The 19473-nt window shown below is 53.5% G+C and overlaps 1 protein-coding gene across 5 annotated transcripts in view; it reads right to left on the reverse strand.

Moving 5' to 3' along the window:
- Positions 1–2135: 2135 nt before the first annotated feature.
- The window catches only part of ARHGAP22 (Rho GTPase activating protein 22), a 206807-nt gene continuing 189469 nt past the window's right edge, over positions 2136–19473 (reverse strand). For 3 of the 5 annotated variants that reach the window (XM_045196075.3, XM_045196076.2, XM_024561316.3), the window contains 6 exons: positions 12147–12354; positions 9364–9496; positions 8398–8471; positions 7732–7853; positions 6273–7176; positions 2136–2684 (listed from right to left, as the gene is read on the reverse strand). In XM_045196075.3, coding sequence (XP_045052010.1) covers positions 2456–2684; positions 6273–7176; positions 7732–7853; positions 8398–8471; positions 9364–9496; positions 12147–12354 — 1670 coding nt within the window. In that variant the 3' untranslated portion in view covers positions 2136–2455. Of the gene's footprint in view, positions 2685–6272; positions 7177–7731; positions 7854–8397; positions 8472–9363; positions 9497–12146; positions 12355–18795; positions 19135–19473 lie in introns of those variants that run through there. The other 2 variants (XM_053922816.2, XM_045196077.3) reach the window with 2 other exon arrangements.

Genomic DNA, 19473 nt, shown 5'->3' on the forward strand with positions numbered 1-19473 from the left:
TATCTCTTTCAAACCAAACCGGGAATTTCAACTTCGAGCACATTTCCAGCTTTTGTCAAGCATACATTCTCAGCCTGCATTGGGCAGGCTGCTTAGCAGGGTCACTTGCTACGTGTGACCAGCTCTGTATGTTGGCGCTCCTTTGTCTCGCTCAACTCTTGCTTCAAATCACCCCTATGTTCTGCTGTCCGCACCCTGCCTGCACTTCTCTACTCTGAGTGAGGGATAGGACCAGACCACTGCTGCTGACCCAGTGCACCCTGCTGCATCAGAGTTATTGGAGGGGCCTCTAGTGAAAGATGGTGACAAATACGGACACTAGAGTGTTGGTTCATTTACTTTCCACCCAGTCATAACACCCTGGTGACACCAAGTAAAAGAATAATTTGTGCTCATAGAAGCATTATTTACAAGAGCCAAGATCTGGGAACAGCTCGAGTGCCCATCAGTAGATGAGTGGATAGAAAAGCTGTGGTACACTTACACAGTGGAGTACTATGCAGCCACAAAAATGAAGGAAATCTTAACCTTTTGCGACAGCATGGATGGACCTGGAGAGTATTGTGCTAAGTGAAATAAGCCAAGCAGAGAAAGACAAATCATATGATCACACATGTGGAATCTAATGGACAAAATAAACTGATGAACAAAATAAAAATGGGCATGGACACATGGAACTGACAGCTCTCAGAGAAGGCTGGGGGTATCAGATGAAAGAAGGTGAAGGGAGGCCCTGGCTGCTGTAGTTCAGTGGACTGAGCATGGGCTGCGAACCAAAGGGTTGCCAGTTAGATTCCCAGTCAGGGCACATGCCTGGGTTGTGGGCCAGGTCCCCACTTAGGACCATGTGATGGGCAACCACACATTGATGTTTCTCTCCCTTTCTCCTTCCCTTCCCCTCTCTCTAAAAATAAAATCTTTAAAAAAAGTTTTTTTAAAAAGGTGAAGGGATTAACCAAATAACCTTTATGCATAACCCATAGACATAGACAACAGTGTGGGGATGGCCTGAGGAAGGGCGTGCTGCATGGAGGTGAGCAAAGGGGGAAAAGAGGGAATAACTGTAACAACATAAAATACAATAAAAAAGAATGATTTGTTCTTGTTAATCTAGGCATTTCATTTTAGTATTGATCCTTGAAAGGTCTGTTGACTTTATGTGAATGAAAATTAAATTGTACTGATATGTACTTTAAATTTATTTTTAGCTTTTACAACTAATATACCAATATATCTTTGGACTTCATTTTAAACTTAAAAGATACTTCAAATATACTTTGTAAATGTTAGGCTTCTAACATTTCACTTAATTTTATCAATTAATGTGTGTATGTCCAACACCCTGTGTTACATGCTGGGGGTAAGGAGAGCAACAAATGAAGGACACTCAGAGTGTAGTTCACCTGATTGAAGTAAGTATGTAGAGGAGCAAGAATGATGATGTTGCCAGTGCCCCAGAGACCAATCCCCTCTTCATGGAGGCAGCTTCTTTGGTGCTCCTTGTGGCCCATGCCAAGGAGCTCTGGCCCAGGCCTAGGTTGTGTGTGGTAATGGCTAGAGAAAGGCTCTCTTGAAGGATTTGCCCTAATTGGAGTTTTGAGTGAAGGATGAACTGCAGGGGGAAAGTGAATGGGCATTGGAGAAGGATTGGTGCTAACTGGAGAGGAGTCTGCAGGGGAGATGGGCACAGCCTGAGGCATGGGCGTCTGGAGAGCAGAGAAAGGGCACTTCCCAGCACCTTGGCTCACCTCTTCTTCAGACATGTGCCTTGTCACCCTGCCCAGGCCCTGGTCCCAGAGCAGAGCTGGAGCCAGACCAAGGAAAGCAGGTTCTGGTGCAAGGCCTGCGAGCAATTCCAGGACAGATACAAACTGTGGAGGTGCAGGTAGCTCAGTGTGGGGAGGGAAGAGAGGAAAGCTGTCCTGCCTCAAGCACTGGGGTAACAGAGCTGAAAGCACACAGATTTGCATAAATCCAGCTGACAATTCTGGGTACTCTTCAGGGAGCTTCACACCACACTCTGGCATTCCACCCATGGGACACTTTGGGGACTCTCAACCCTGATAAAAACAGTAGAGGTCACTGGGTAACTGCCATTTTGCAGAACATAAAGGAGGAGACAGGTATGATGCTTTTAGAGAAAATTTAATAAAGAATGCAAAATATTCCTGGGTGGGCTACTTGAATTCCAGGTGCCATCTCTTTTTGTGGCCAAGGGACTATCCCTTCTGACACCTGCTAGGCCCTGCAGTCATAGCGGCAGCATCCAGATCCCAAGAGGGACCCAGGCTTCCAGCCATCCCCCGCCCGGGTGTCAGGATTCCTTTCTCCAGCTGGCTCTGGAGCTTGGGCACTGAGGTGGGGTCCACACTGCAGGGGCCTCGTGCTCCTTACAGTCCAGGCCAGGGACTCTCTTCTGAGGGGAGGGCGAGCAGCACAGCAGAAGCAAACTCCTTTACTTTGGGGTTCTGGCACCTTTCGCCCCAAAAGTCAGGCTCCCCAGAGTTGAAAAAAACTCCTCCATCTCCTGCTGCAGCAGCCGGTTCCTCCTCTCCGCATCTTCCCGTGCCCGCTCTGAGTTCCTCAGCTTGATTTCCAGCATAGTGTGCCTTTTCTTTTCCTGGTCCAGTTCTTCCTCCAGCTGCAACATTTGTTTCCGCAGGTTGGCAGTACCTTCTTCAAGTCTTAAAAATCAAGAAGAAAGACCCTGTTTTAGACTGGCTTGCTGTGTTTGCCGAGAGAGCTGATGAGGGAAGAGCCTCTCAGGCTGGGCCTGGAGGGGCGGCCACGTGCAGCACAGGCCCAGCTCCAGGGCGGCTGCACAGGCCTCCTCCGCCCCTCACAGACCCTGGCACTTCACCTCCAGAGGACCTGCCCATACATGGTGATCCAGAAACACCAGTGTGAGCACTCGGCCTCCGGCCCTGAGTCCTCACTAAAATATGAAGACCACTTTACTCTGTGGGCCAGCCAACCGTCCTGCAGAGGATGGACTGCAGACAGCAGGACCAGTCCCCACTGGGACTTGCCTCTACTCTGCTCCCTCCCTCTACCTCATTCCCCAGCCACACACAGCAACTCACAGGAAACCCCATCAGCTGTCGATTCAATTCCTGCTAGTCCTTCGAGTCCCAGCTCTGTGTGCCCTCAGTGAAGCTTCTCTGAATCCTCCCCAGCAGGTCACATTATCGCTCCTTTGTGCTACCAAAGAGCGACACCACTTCTGTAGAGGCTGACACTGTACAAAGGTTGGAACATCTGTCTCTCCAACCAGACAACCAGCTCCTGTCTGGCCTGAGGGAGGCACTGAGCCTGGACCTTGGGAACTGGCCTGGCTACTTACAAGGTACATGACTGTGGGCAGGACACAAACTACCCTGAGCCCTGGGGTCCTGAAAAAACGCAGGGACAGCCTCCCCCAAGCACTACAGCTACAATGGACAAAGACCACGTGTACAGCTCAATGCCTGGCGCCCAGTGTATGAGGAGCAAATGTCAACTCCTGGCCCCAGACAGGACAAGGCCTCCTCCACCTCAATCACCGAACACCAGGCTCAGAGAAGGGAGAAAGTTCCCAAGGTCTCTCCACCCCAGCCTTCCACCTGAGGAGCACAGGACATGCTGTCAGAAATAAGGCCCCCAAGGCAGGTGGCAACAGTCCTATGGTCCCTCACTGTTACTCCTCCAGTCCCAGGGCCCTCTCTGCCAATTCCTCCCACCCAGTGGTGCACTCGAGCTTGGGGCCTGGGCCTCCCACTCCCTGAGAGACCTGGTCCAGTCTCCAGACCTGAAGTACCGTCTACGTGCTAACGACCCTCAACTCTGCTCAGAAATAAGTACCTCCAGCTTCACAAGTCCACAGCTGAGCCCCTGACACTTCTTCCAAACACTTCTCCCCAGCCCCAGTGAACACCTTCTTCTAGTTGCTTGGCCAAACAAAAATGTTATCCCTAAGTCAGTTCTTCTTCCCCCCACAGCTGATCAATTAGCAAAACCTTCCAAATATGTTCAGAATCTGGCTCCTCTCCCCACCTGAACCACTGCCTTAGGCCCATGTCACCCCGTCAGGCCTGGACCCTGTGGCCTAACTGGTCAAGCTGTCCTCAGTACAGCAGCCAGGTGCGCCTTTCAAAGTGATGAAAGTGCTCAAGGCCCTCCAGTCACTTAGAGTCTATTGGGAGTAAAATCCAGAGCATGATCTGACCAAAGGTCCTGCCCTCTGATCCCAGCCGGCCTGCTTTCTCATACTCCACCCCACCTGCCTCCTCTTCCCTCTGCCTGCAGCATCTACTCAACTCCAACCCTCTCTCCCATACTCCCCTTCCCTTCACCCTGTTTTATTCTCTTCCTCTATCTAACCTTCTAACAGACCACACAGATTTTAAAGTCTATCTTTTGTATAGTCTCTCTGTGCTCCCACAACCACATAATGATGGAGATGTTGATCAGTGTTGGTCATAGCTCTGTCCTCAGCATCTAGCACAGGGGAGGCAGGGGGAGAACTGATCTCCCTGCCCCGCCAGACCAGACCCAATACTGACTCCATAGGTACGGAATAAACCAGATATATTCCCCCAAAGGCCCACCGGATGGGGCCCTATTCCTTCCTATGCTCAGAAACCTCTTCATTTTTGACCACTCCCCTCCAAGCAAGACAATGGATGGGACTGCTTTGCCACTACAGGGGCTGTCATTGCTGTCCCTTTGCCACTGGGGGCCTTATCTCATCTCCAACCCATCAAGCAGGACGCGACAAGAGCAGCATTTCGGAGCACTCTCGTCGTAGCCCGCACTGTGCCGAGCACTGCCCCATCAAGTCACTCAGTCTTCCAAACAAATGTGTGAGGTCCCTGAGCCCACAGAGCCTTCCTGGGTGGCCAGTCAGTCAGTATCCACTGGGGGCTGAGAGCCTGTCTGGGACTCTCTGTCCATACCTGACTGTCTGACCCTGAGTCCACCATGAAACGACGCTGCATTTCCCCTGAGAAATGGAGTCTCTGAGTATGGGAAGGAACTAGCTGCTCAGGTGACAAGCTGACTCTGACCTCCTGTGAGGCTGTCTGTGGTGACCTGCCCTGGAGTGCACAACTTTAGTCCATGTGCTCGTTGGTCCCCAGCAGTTAATCACTTCCTCTGTCCCTGTCACTGCTTCTACTGTCACTTCTGCCTGGTAAACCCGGGCTTACATTTTTCAGGGACTCCACACAACTGCATACCCTGAGGGTTTCTCATGGTGTGTCCTTTCTCTTTCTTGCTCAACTCGGTCCTGTTGGTTCTTTAAGTCTTGGCTCAGACGTTACCTGCTCTGACCCTCCCTGATCTTCCTTGTGGCCTCCATCCTTAAAGCCCTTCTCCTGTCATATATCTGCCAAGGACAGAGCTCCTGCACACGGTGACCCTCCCTGGGGGCCCAGGATGTGGCTTCCAGAAGAACAAAAGCACCAAGAGCTGCCATTCCAGTTCCCTGAGGAAATCTCAGGCTCAAAATGAGAAGCAGGAATTCCTTCCACCTCCACTGTCCCTGAGAGAGAAAGGATGCCCTCAGAACCCACTGACACCCCTGCGAGTGGGTAGGAACTGGGCCACAGGTCAGAGAGCCAGACCAAAGAGTCAGAGATGCTGCTGGAAGCACAGCACAGTTCAATGCAGCTTCTGTTGGCAACCTTAGCCGGAGAACCTTGCCTCTCAGAGCCAGGAAAACATCCTCCTCACAGGGAGGCTGGGAGGGTCAAACAAGGGCCATCTGTGAGCAAACTCGAAAGGCTCAGAATGTGACACAAAGCATCCTCCTGTGGTCAGGGCAGGAGGGAGGGCCTGGCTCAGCACTGCCAGCTCCCTCCTTAGAGGAAATCAGATACCTATCAGAAGTCGTCCTAATCCAAGTCAGGCCTAACTGCTGTCAGTACACCCCAGTGCCTCCTACCTGACTGAGGGCCACACAGGAACCCCTAGTCTGAGCCCCTCCATCAGAGGTGCCCCAAGCTGCCCAGGCTGAGATTCTGACTCATTCCTTCAGCAGGTATTCATGGAGCTCTCCCAAACACAGGACCCCAAAGCTCCATCCCCACCCTGTCCTGCGGCATTCTCCCAGAAAGGTGACTTCTAGGAGCTGACTCTGAGCCCTGCCTCCAGGAGGCTTTCCTTCAGAGCCAGAGGCTATGAGGCCAGAGGCTGACTGCCTGGGGCCAGTGCCCAGTGAGCACTGCCCACAACTGCTCCCCCCAACCCAGGGCGCAGCAGCCTCGGTCGGCCCAGCCTCTACAGCCCTTTACCTTTTCACACTTATCTCGTACTCAGTCCTCTGCTGGCACAGCTCCGCCCTGAGCTCTGCAACCAGGCCCTGCAGACTCCTGGAGTGGTGGGCACGGTCCTGGACGGGGCTGCCTGGGTCGCTGGGCTCACTGCTGCTGGGGCAGAGGCCCACCTCATACAGGCAGCGGCCCAGGTCTGGGGATCTGCGGTCCTCACTGCTGCTGGGGAAAGCAGAGGGTTCCAGGGCCCCCTCAGTGAGCAGGGAGCTGCAGGCAGAGGAGTCGCTGGCCCGGCAGGCTGTGCAGCTGCTGATGGAGCCTCCAGCAGAGGCCTCGAAGGAGGAGGGCCCTGACCACACAGAGCTGGACACACTGGGAGTGCTGGGGAAGAGGCTGGCTGCCGGCACGTTGTCATAGGTGGAGAGTCTCTGTGAGGTGCTTGAGTCCTTGAGCCGGTCTCCCGAGGAGGCCCGGCGGTGGCCACGCAAGGAGGACAACCCATTCATGAGCCAGTTCCCGCCAGAGGAGATTATGGGCACCTCCTGGGATGAGCTGCCTGCTTTCAGGCTCCCTGACCGGGACCCTGACTGCCAAAAGGAAGACTTCCAATTGGGCAGAGTCTGCATTCTCTTCCCAGGGCCGCTGGTGGTCAGCCTACAGTGGCTACCTGGGCCCAGGGGAGAGTTTCTAGACAGTGCAGCCACAGTGGCCCCATCCAGAGATGAGGTCCTGTGTGAGGGCAGGCCAGGGGCGCTGGGGCTGCTGGGCTCTGCCTGGCTGTCCCTGGTGACCTCCTTGGAGCCCCACCCCACTGTGCAAGGTGGGCCCCCATGGGGGTAGGCTGGCCCTTCGGTGGTCCTTGAAGTGAAGAGCTGGCTATGTTTGTGGATCAAGACAGTCATCAGGTGCTGGACAAGTGAAGTGCCTGCCAAGGAGATAAATCAAGAAAGGCCTGGCTGTGAATGTCTCTCTAATCAGACCTGTCAGGGGGTGCTACAGCTTGGACAAAGGGTGCCAGGCTCTGCTTGCAGCCCAGAACCAGGTTGCCTCTCAAGAGTGAACTCTACAAGAGCTTGCCATCAGCCACCCTGAAGGAAAGGATGACCATTATACACTCCAAATCCAGGCCCAGACAAAGGGATACTGCCCAAGGATCACCTTCCTTGGACAAATGTGGGAGCAGAGGAAGCACTGTGCCTCCCAGCCCACTCTAGCAGCTAGGTGCAGGGGAGAAAGGAGGCACAATGCCCACTAAGGCTGTGAGGTGAGCAAGTGGCCAGGCTGGGACTGGAAACCAGCTCCTGGTTGTCAGAGCCCTCTCAGCTGCCCCATGTCTCACAACCCTGTGCTACTAATAATGTCTGTGCCTGACTACCCATACTCTCAGGGGCAAAGGGCTCTGGGACAGGGACTAGAGATGTCTTACAGGTGCATGTGGGCACACATGCTCTTCCACATAGCCATACAAACATCCAGTCACCTTCCATGATGGTCACTGGGTCTTCTATCTGTGGCCGAAGTATATTAGGTCCAAAAACGGTTGCCAGGTTTTGGACGCTCATCTTGTTGACATTTGAGTGGGACTGAACTTCATCCAGAAACCTGCCAAGTAAGGAAGAGGCCGTTGGCGGAGAAGCAAATCCTGATGCCTGCTCTGTGGGGAGCTGCCTAGGGCACAAAGCCACATGCTCCCATAGCCGGCTACCCCTGCCAGCTTGGTAGAGGGCAGAGCCTCCCCTGGAGTCCAGGAGGGACAGCAGAAGCAAAAGCCTATAGGACAAGGTACTGTCATCAGCGTGGAAGGAGGACACATGACTGTCTCACCTGCAGTAGGGCAGATGTCGAGGAATGGGTGAGGGCTGACCTGCACGCCCTTTCCCCACACCTGAGCTGGGGTCATGTCAGGTGGTGACTCTTGGGTAAGGGGACTGAGAGAGGCACAAAGAGGAGGCAAAAAGAACAGAAGTATGTCTCTTCCCTTCTGAATGATCCACAGGGGACTTGAGCACTGCTGGCTCCCACAGGGACTCTAAACTGGTTTTGCACAGGGGCTGTGTTCTTTAATAGTCCCTGCTGGCTCCGACTGGCACTCAGGGAGCAGTGTGGGATGAGAGAATGACCCGGCCCCTGTCCCCCAGCCACTTACTTGCAGATATATCTGAGCAGGTTGTAATTGGCCAGGGGAAGGCTGCTCACTTGTTTAGCCAATTCCAGAGTCCCCTTGGTATTGAAAGAGAAAAACAGCATTTCAGAAACCAGCAACTGGCCCTTCTCTCTCTGAGGGAGGGACAAGGAAGTGGGCAGGGATGAGGGTGGCAGGTACCAGAGGCCAGACCTCCAGCTGCCAATTCAGCTTGGCCCCCGCTGACCAGCGGACACCACCAACTCCATCTCCCTCTGAGGAGTGGCTGGGCCAGGCCTATGACCTCCTAGGGGGCAGATTTACTTTGGAGACTAATGTGAGGGGTGGGCCTCTGTGGAGCGTCAGAGGAATGTCAGGGCCAGTGCTTATCGAGACACAAATATTTGCCAGATAAAGACCCCTCATCTCCCACAGGGCCACAGGGAAGGTAAACAGTCCTTCCTAGCCAAGCATCATTGAGTGGGGGTGGGAGCCTCTGCCCTGTCTCAGATTCTTTTGGAAGGAGGCAGGACTTAAACAGATGAAGTGTCTGGTTGTTTCTGAACTCTGAGGCACTGGGCAGCCTGGCGCGAATGTAGGGTTGGGTTGTGGAGTAGGAGTGCCTACAGGTGGTGTCCTGCACGTGACCAGAGCTCGGCCTGCATTAGGAGGCATCTGCCCTGTGCACCCTCAGGCTGAAACCTCATGCAGGGAGGGTCTTGCACAGAGGGGGTGCTCCAGCGCCACCGCCACCCCGCCCCCCCACCCAGGATCAGGATGCTCCAGGTTGCCCCATGAACAAAGCAAGATAAACCTGCTCCCACAGCAGGATTCTCCTGCCCCCACCCCAACACACACACACAGGCCTCAGGTCAGGATCTATGTGTCTCAAAACATGATGAGAGTCAGAGGTTTGTGTGCTGGTTCCACAGCCCCCTCCTCACACCTAGCAGGACCACCTCCCAGGATGAGTCCCCAGGAGCCACTAACCTCCCCCTCGTCCTTGGTGAGCAGCTGGGCACAGCTGAGGAAGTCCTCATACCTGGCGAAAGGGACTACAGGCTCAGGCAGCTCCCGCAGGTACAGCTTCAGCAGGGAGGCCACCGTGTGCACATCTGTGGTGCTGCCAGCAAGGGGACACATGAGAAGCATGGGTGCCAGGGAACTGCAGGAGGGACCAGCATGTCCCCACCCACCAGCAGGCCCTGCTCTCACGCCCTTGCAGAGGTGTGTGTGTGTGTGTGTGTGTGTGTGTGTGTGTGCATGCGCACAAACAGAGCCACAGAGGGCTGGGGACTGCATCTGCTTCCACTGCCCCAGTTAAGAAAATGCCCAGGCTGCTTCCAGGAGCCTGGCACAGGGATCCTGAGTTGGGTGGGGACTGGAGCTCCAGCTCAGACAACCCACAGCCCAGGCCCCTGCTTAGAAGCCTTGCGCCTCAGGTCTGAGTTGGCCCTCAGGGACGGCAGTGTGAAACTCTCCGCTGCTGCAAAAGCCATGGGGCCGGCAGGGTGCAGGGCTCCCCACACAGTGGCTGCTCTGGGTGGGAGGAATCACACATGACCCTGCTGGCTCAGAGGGGCCCTGGGACAGCCGGTCAAGGAACCATTGGGAGTGAAGAATCCCCTTCTGCAGGTCTGGTGGCCACCCCAGAGTCCTCTGCAGGGTGACATGGCAGCTGCACAGTTCCTGGGAGGATGGGAGCAGGGGTGGGCAGGGAGGCAGGCACACAGCTGTCCTTGCCCAAGCCTAAGCTTGCTCCTGCCCCGACCTGCCCTGTGAATGGAAGGGGAAGGGCCATGTCAAAGAGAGTGGAGGCCCAGGGCACAGGCCACCAGGGGTGGGCAGGTCAGAGGTCAGACCCTTTCCTCAATGGATGCTTTGGCTTCTGTGCTCCTCACCCTATTTCCAGCGCCCAGCACCCCATGTGTCTGCTCCTAGTCCTCAGTCTCCTGCTTCCAGCTCAGAGCTGCCCAGGCTAAGGTGAGCACCACAGAGGGCAGCAGACCTGGGCTCGGGGACTGTGTCCTGGTCTTGGACTTCCTCTAAGCTAGTCTGCCAGACAGGGCTTGGGCTTGGTGACTGAAGCCTCTCCTGGTCCCCTTTGTGTGCATTTACTTGTTTGCCACCTTTCCTAACCCCTTGAGGGCAGGACCTTGTCTGTCTACTTCATGGCCACATCCCCATTCCTGAGGGGGTACTCTCACTCAGTGGATGGGTGAAGTAAGTTGAGTGAAGGAACTAAGAAAGGACTATGGTGAGGGTCAATGGAGCAGTCAAGGTCTGGCTCAAAGGAGACCCTCCTCGGTGCTTGGCAACAAGGTGGACAGGCCTAGAACTGCTACAGGCCCCAGGGTCAGGGCTGGGAAAGGATTGGGTATGAGACAGCTCTGCTGACTGAGGCTTCCAGGCTGGTGGGGCTCTTTATGGAGCAGGGAGCCCGAGACCTGCGGCTGAAGTTCATTGTTGTGCAGAGTGTGGTTTGTACCTAGGAGTGAGACTACTCCACAATGCCTCAGAGCAGTTAGGTGGGCACAAGTGCAAGGCCAGAGGACCACCACGGACACGGTGAAAAATGAGAAAGAATGGTGTCAGATAACCCAGGAAGCAGTTTCTAGAAGGAAGAGTGCCCAGAGCCAAGGGTGAGTTTCCAGGAATCACAGAAGGGGCATCATTTGAAGCAATCTCCAACCACAACCCTGGACCACACAGGCACAGGATGGAAGAGGCCTGGCTGGCAGAGGTTCAGAATGGACCACAGGCTCACTGAGATTGCAAATTCTGGACCACAAGTTCGAGTATCAGAATGCAGTTTCATAAGGCTCCAGATGGAGGGACTCCTGTTCCTCCTGGGTAGACCTCCCCTGGGGAATGGTGGTTAGTCTCAGGTTCCACATCTGAAGAAAGACATGGGCAGACTCTCCTGTCTGCGATGATGGGTCTGGGCAGAAGCTGGAGGGATGGGGGTGTTCTGCTCCAAGAAGAGGCCCAGGGAGGCCAGGGCTGCCAGTAGGAACCCATAAACCTATCCTGGGGCAGAGAGGGCCACATTTGTGAGGGCAGATCCAAGAAGGAAGGGAAAGCTCCATGGAGGCCAGGGTAAGCTTGATGCAGGAAGAACTTCCTATGAAAAACTGTCCCAGATGGGTAGCGCCCCCCCCAAACAACCCCATTTCCCCTGTTCTTAGGCCCTGGGCTCTTAGTGAGGTTGAAATTGCCCAAAGGGTAAATCCCTGGACCTGGTTAGCCCCAGTGATGGGTTAGGATGGGCACTGGCCCAGGACAGGTGGAGTAGACTTGCTCCCCACCAGGAAACCTGGGAGGATGTGGGGCCACAGCTGCTGCTCCATCTTGGTGCTGATGGAGCCTGGGGGCAGCTCACCCCAAGCAGAACCCAGGGCAGACACTCTAAAGAGGGCTCGAAGTCCTGAGTGGAGCAGCAGAGGCTCTTCTTTTCTCCTGCCTGAGTTGGGTTTAGGGGCACCTGCATGGAAAAAGCCTGCCTGGAAGTGAGCGACCTCCTCCGTGGCAGGACTGTCCCTGAAAGGAGGCCGAGGGGAGCTGCAGGGATTTAGAGCTCTGTGCTGTGCCCACTGGGGAGGACAATTTCAGCACACATGCAGCAATGTGAGGAACCATTCTCCCCATAGTCCGCTGCCAGGCTTCCTGGGCACCCGTGCAAGCCTGACTCTGGAGCTGATGTCCTGGGAGGAGGCCCAGCAGGGGGATAACGGGCAGGTGGCCCCATCTTCATCCCTCCCCCAGAGGCTCACCTGTCAAACAGAGGCTTCTCCCCACAGTCAAAGGAGTCCTGCAGGTTCCTCACCAGGTTGGCCTGGCCCGGCATGCGGAAGAGCCCCTCCTCAGTAAGCCCATGCTCCCGGATGAAGTCCACACATTGTTCCACCAGCATAGGGGCCAGGCGGGGGCCATACTTCTGCTCATGGTGGACTGTGTCCTCCAGGTGCTGCCCAAAAACCCCTGGGCACAGAGAGGACCCGGTCACACCCTCAGCTATCCAGCTTAGCGGTGACAGTGGGCTCTCAGGACAATGGAGGGCAAGGGCGGCGTCAGGGCCAAAGGCATAGTTTCTAATCTGCTCCTAAGGGAACAGATTAGAAACTATGAAGGCACCCACCAGGCAGCTGGATGCCAGGCCACTTAGGACAGGGAGAAGAAGGCACTATGGACAGGTGTCCTGTTTTGTCCTGTGGAACTTGTACAAGCCTGAGGAACCTTAAAAGGGCCCTCAGGGAACATGCATTACGCATTTTATTGATTAGTTTATTCATGCAAGACTAACCTCCAAAGAGGAGAGGCCAATGATTTAAAAACTCAAGACTATGTCTACCAAAAGACCTGCTCCAGAATGTTCTTAGCAGCACTCCTTGCAATCTCTCCAAATAGGTAACCACCCAATGCCCATCAGCAACAGAATGAGCAGATACATCAGGGTCTGCTCACATGGCCCTCACACAGAGAGCTACAGAACACGTGGGGCAGAGCTCATGCGACAAGGTGGACAATGTATTCATGTGAAAACATAATCATGACTCAACATCACTGATCATCAAGGAAGTGCAAATCAGAACCACAGTGAGATACCACCTCACACTCATTAGGATGGCTGCTATTTAAAAAAACAAAATAACATGGTGGAAGAGGGGGTGGGGAATAAATGGTAAATGGAAAAAGTACAATAAAAATGAACTATTAAAAACATAAAAATGAAAACAAAATAAAATAATAAATGTTAGTAAGGATGTGAAGAAATTGGAACCCTTGTGCACTGTTAGTGAGAATATAAAATGGTATAGCTATTGTGCAAAACAATATGGAGTTTCCTCAAAAAATTTAAAACAGAATTAATACATGACCCAGCAATTCCACTTCTAGGTATACACAATTACCCAAAATAACTGACAGCAGACTTGAACATATATTTATACAACCATGTTCACAGTACTATCATTCAAAATAGCCCAGAGGTAGAAGCAGCCCAAGTGTCCATCGACAGATGAATGGATAAACAAAATGTGGCATGTACTTGCAATGGAATATTATTCAGCCTTATAAAGGAACAAAATTCTGGCACATGCTACAACATGGATGATCCTTGAGGACATTATACAAAGTGAAATTAGTCAGTCACAAAATGACAAATACTGCAGATTCCACTTATAAGAGGTACTAGAATAATCAAAAAATTGAAAAGTAGAAGGGTGGTTGCCAGGGGCTGGAGGATGGGAGATGGGGAGTTATTATTTATTGGGGACATGGTTTCAGTTTTACAAGATGAAAAGAATTCTGCAGATGAATGATGGTGATGGTTGCACATTATGAATATCATTAATTCCACTGAGTTGTACACTTAAAATTGGTTAAGATGGTAACTTTTATATTAGCTCTATGTACCAAAAACTTTAAAAATTTATGAAAAACCAAACACGCTGCCTTGGCCGGGTGGCTCAGTTGGTTGGAGTGCTGCCCTGTACACCAAAAGGGTGTGGGCTTGATTCCCGGTCAGGGCACATACAGGAGGCAACTGAGCAGTGTTTATCTCTCTCTTACTCCCTCCCTTCCTCGCTCTCTAAAATCAATAAACAAATCCAGAGTGAGGATTTGGGAAAAAGAATTTAAAAAAAAAGCTTGACTTCTCTCTCCCCCATCTCTAAAGTTAATAAATAAAAATTTAAAACAATAGATTAAAAAAATGCAAAAGCCAGACCTAGAACAAAACTTCACTACTCTATTTACGTAAAGTGAAAAACTAGGTCAGAACATGGCTAGCTCAGTGGGTCAGCGACTGGATGGGGCCTGACAGGCTCTGGGTGCTGGTGATGTGCACTGCCTCCCCAGCTGTGTGCACTTTAAGAAAAAACATGAAACTGTACGCTTGTGATTGTTATACTTTTATGTATGCTATATTTTAATAACATTTGTAAAAAAAAATGGGTAGTAAAAGATCCAAAACATTTAATTCAGGACAAGAAAGTAAATGAGGGATAGAGCAAAAGAGGAATTTCTGACAGAGAAAACCTGTGAGAACTATATATACAACTGGGTTAAGAGGTCCCTGGCAGCCAAGGCAAAGAGTAGAAGGAACTGAAACCCATAAAGCTTTCTATCTCACAGTGGGAACCCCTAACAGGAAAAACGGCTTTCTCCCAGCCCTAAGCTCTGAGAGGACTCTGGAGTGCCCGATAGCTTCCAGATTCATGGTGCGGAGAACTCCCCTGCAGGGCAGGTTTAGGGGTATGCTGGAAGCATGCGGTCCCTAAGGGACATAGCCCAGGCAGGTGGCTTACCAAGACCTGTAAGCTGAGTCAGCAGGTAAGACGCTCAATTCTTCTCCTCGCACTAAGCGGTGGCAGGACTCAGGAAGCCTAATTGTCTCCCCACACACAATGGTTATTTTGAAATAAGATATATCAATTTGTAATACAGTGCCTGGCATAGAACAGGGCTCAGTAAATATTCCTCCTCACCCTGCAGGACCCAAAGTCAACGCACCCTGTTCTGTGAACACAGAACCCCAAGGGATGAAAACATATCCTTCTAGAAACCCTGCTCATGTTGGAATGCACCTAGTCATGCCATCGAAGCTTTAGGAAGAAGTCTGTGTGCACTTGGGCTCTGTGTGTTCATTAATGCATGTGGGGGGGCTTTGTGTGTGCATACATGTGTGTGTGAGGAAAGTGCTGAAATAGCTAACACATGGCACTTGTGGGACCAGGTGCTATTCTAAACATTTTACATATATCAATATATCTAATTCTCACATAGCTGAGTAACTCGGGGACTATTACTATTAATAAAAATAGGTGTGATCATCCTATTTTATAGACGGACAAACTGAGGCCCAGAAAAGGGGACACTCTGCTCCTCGAGGACTCAGCCAGGATGTGCACCTAGACCAACGCAGATGGAATCTTTGTCTTTACAGCCTTTGGTTTTAACCATCATCTTCTGTCTGTGTCCCCTCCCCCAGTCCTAGTCCAGTGGTCCAGCCAGGCTCAGCATTTGGAGGGCCTCTGGGGGAGGCTCCTATTTCCCAGACCCCTGAGGGACATATGGGGTCAATGCTCATCATGACCCATGGCCTTTGCCAGAGCAGGGTGCTGCTGTTCTTCCAGTCTCTTCAAGCATCCTCCCTCACGCCCACTCTACAACCCCCAGGTCCTCATCAGGCTGCACCCATGTCTGCCTTTAGGCCTCTGATTGCAGGCCAATTGCCCCCTTCCAACTCAGGGCCCCAGGCGCCTCCCTTTCCTGGCTCTCACAGCCCTGTTTATGGAGTGTGGGGAAAGTGCTCAAGAGGCTTCCTGGAGAAGGCATGGCTTGTTGCTGAGCTTGGGAGGGGTCTTCAGAGACTCAGGTACCCATGAACAGTGAGGCTGACTCTGAGGCAGCTGTTCTCTGTCTGGTCCAGGCTTTGTACCTAAAGGCTGGTGGAGGAGGGGCAGGGACAGGGCCTGGCCTGCCAGCCAAGTTGGGACTTTATCTTAGGGGGTAGGTAGGGGGAAGGGAGAGGCAGCAAAGGGTTTCCAGCAGAGAAGGCCCTGGAGGGATTTACATGTTTCTAACCCTTTGGGCAGTTCTGACGCTCTCTTATACCTAGACAGGGCTGGGGCCCAAGTGTGAGAGAATGGAGGTGTGGAGGGAGGGATGGAGAGAAAGACAACAGATGTCTTGGGGACAGGAGACAGGAGCGCAGGAATGGCTGGCATCGAGCAGAGGCTGGATGGAATTACCCAAGGTCTGTGACTCTAGAGAGAGAGTTTTAGAATTGTTTTTCTCAGTGTCTCTTTCCCCTGACTGTGGCCTCAGTCACCTGTGAGCTGAGGGAGTGAGGCTGAGCACAGTGGTGGGATAGGGGCTATGTGTTCATTTGACCTCTGCTCCACCCTGAGCATTGGCTCAGGGTGGAGAAGGAGGTGGCCCCTGGTGAGAAACCAGGCAGGGGTGAGTGTCTTCACATCAGCTGTGATGAGGGCCAGGAGGGTAAGACCACTGTGGTTGTGCTGAAGGCAGTGTCTAGGACAGCTCACATAGGAGGGGACTGCTGAGCTCCTCCCAAGGGTTAATAAGAAATGTGCGCAGACTGAGGAGGAAAGAATCTTCTAGGTAGAGGAGCCTTTGCACTGTGTGCAGGCCAGGTAGCAAGAAAGCAGATGTACACGACATTCAGTTGGTGGGAAAGCCGAGGTGAAAGGACCCATGGGTGAGTGGGAGGCAGGCATGGATGGCACAATGCCAGGCAAGCTCCCTCTACTCTTGGAGGCCCTCTGCTCATGGGCATTCCCCCTGGATGTCCCCTGCCTGTTCACTGAAGGTCCTGATCCCAGTGCCCTTGGGGGACATCTGTGCCCTGTAGGTCAAAGCAGAAGAGGTGAATGCCTGGCAAAGCCATGTGAGTGAGGTATGGACTGGGTGTGGTGGGGACTGTGGAGGAGTGAGAACGTAGACCAAAGGGCACAAATGCCATCGAACTCCTCTGGTGCTGCCGTTTGGGAATTTAGGCCTGGTGCCACCAGATCTGCGCATTTTCCAAAGAGACTGGGAATACAGATTTTTATATAAATTCTTGATTTTAAATAACCAATTTTAAAATGTGTCAAATATCATACTAGCTAAAGAACATCTTAAATCCACATGTCCCACTATTAAGCACAAGTGATTGAGCCCTGAGTAACAGGAAACAGTGCCTCTGGGTGCTCAGGACCAGCCTAGGCCACTCTGGGGCTGGACAGAGGCCAGGACCCTTAGTAGTGGGCCACAGGAACTTCTCAGAGCTTCCCCAGGCAGCCACCTGCCACCGCCAGACCTTGGGATTGAGCCTACATTCCCAGCACAGCCATGCGGAGTCTTGCATGAGAGCTTGTGCAGGCTTCCCATGCACACTGCCCCACTTGCCACCCTTGGAGGGGAGATTCCTTGGGGAGCCCCATGGGAAAGCCTCATTTCAACTCAGCCTTCCAGGCTTCCTTCCCAACGATACCCTCCCACTGGAGGCCCCTGCACTCAGAGAACAGGGCGTAGGCATAACTTCCCTTGCCCAGAGGCTTTGCCTGCCATTCCCTTGCCAGAGTCTCTTTGGCAGGACCTGGTAGAGCCTGGAACAGCTGCACTGAATTCTTTCAGCCCTCTTGGCACATTTTGGAAAGATAGTATTGCCAAGAACCAGTTCCAGTGTATCTGTCAGATCCCTGGAAACCCAGCCAGCATGCAGGTTCCTCGAGGTCCCAGCCCATGCTCTTCATAAAGTACTGGCTCTGCCAGGGAGAGGAAACTGGCAGAGGCTGCCTTTCCTCTGGATGAACCTGCTGAAGGGCTCAAAACTGGGCTGGGCCTCCTCTCAGGCCAGCTGCCCTCTGATAAAGTCTGGAATCCCACGCAGGAGCAGAACACCTACAAGCCAAGTGGCCAGCTGGCTCAGATCCCTGTCCTGCGTGACCTCAACCTCTCTAAGTCTCGGCCACTGCCACTTTGTGGGGCTGTGAGCAGCCATGGGAATGCCTACTACACCAGGCACCCTGAAGCAAGTACTTGGTAAACACGGCCTCCTTCTGACCTAGAGGCTTGGGGGAAGGGAAGGGCTGGGCTCTGCTTGTCCCCAGTCCCACACCCAGGGAAAGGGAGACAGCTGGGATTCCCTCTTCGAGCTCATCCTTGAGCAGATACCTAAGGCTGCCCTAAGGACACAGTCACAGAAGAGACACGAGGAGAAAAAAATAATGCCAAAATTCTCTCCAGAGATCCACAAACTTAGGGTAATCCCTCCTTGCTTTCTTCTCCCCTTCCCAGGGCAGGAGCCATATCCCCTGCACCCACCCACCGGTTGCAAATCCATCCTTCCATCACTCCAGCAGATGTGCTTATGTGCTGTAAAAATTCTCTATGCAGAAACCCCTTTCCCTGGCTCTTCCTGCCCACCCAGGCCTCGCCAAGCAACAGGCTAAAGTCAGCGCGGGAGACAGAAAAAAGCCAGAGGCAAACATCTTGCGGGGAGGGGGTCTGCCCAGAGCTAGCCCCCGAGGTGAGGGCACAGCGGCCCCTCTGGGACCTAGGGAGGCAAAAGTGGGCGAGCCCTGGGATTGGAGTAAGAAGCCCCAGGCGCGCATCCTGCTTGGTCTTAGTCCCCTAGTAGGGCGGGGGAGGCGCGTCCTCTGCAAGCCCTCGCGCTGTTTTCTCATCTCCGCACGCCAGACGCCCACTCGGGTAGGAGGCGCCCGGCCTGAGTCTCTGCCCTGGGACTAGAGTGCGTCCCGCTCCCCCAGGGCGACTCAGGGTCCCGCGCTGCCGCCTCGGCACTCCCCCAGCTCCCAGCCGCGCATGCGTAGCGCTCCTCCTGCCCGCCTCTCCAGTCCGGGGTTCAAGTGCGCTCCCGGCCCTGGACGCCCGCATCCTGTCCCGCCCTACCTGGGGCGGCGGGCGCGCAGCAGGCTGGCAGGCGGCAGCACGGCAGCAGGCCCGAGCGGCAGCCGGAGAAGGCCCGCGCGGCCGGCATCAGGCCCATGGCGGCCCGGGCGCGGCGGCGTGGCGGCGGCAGGAATGCCCGGCACGCGCGCAGGTAGCGGCTTGCCCGCCGCCCGCCCTCACGCCTTCCGCGGGCCGGGACCCTGGAGGGAGGGAGGAAGGGCCCGGGACTTGCGAATGCCTGAAATGCCAAGCCTGGAGCTGAAACCCGTGGAAGACCTGCGATTTCAAACATCTGCTCCCCCTTTTTCCTAATACCCCATGTTATTATGCACCCCAGAAAATCTAGTAAATCCCATGATAGGTCCCGCTGTCCCGGCCAAGGACTGGAGTTAGGAGCTCCCATTCCCCGCAAACTGGGAGGCAAGTGTTCCAGGTGGAGCAGTGGAGGTTCAGGAACATCAGGTAACTAGGTCTGACTCACCCTGCAGAAAGAGTTAAGAACCTAGATCTAAATCTGGTAAGAGCTGGAGTTCAGAGATCCAGGCCTCAGGGCCAGCGCCTGAGAGCGCCAGGGACTGAATGCAGGGGCGGTGCTTATGTTAATAAGGTATCCGGTGCAGTCCGGAGAAGCTAGTATTAATGACCCATTTTTTTTCAGACGACACAGCTGAAGCTGAC

This window comes from Desmodus rotundus, chromosome 4 (assembly GCF_022682495.2).
Source record: "Desmodus rotundus isolate HL8 chromosome 4, HLdesRot8A.1, whole genome shotgun sequence".
Taxonomy (NCBI): domain Eukaryota; kingdom Metazoa; phylum Chordata; class Mammalia; order Chiroptera; family Phyllostomidae; genus Desmodus; species Desmodus rotundus.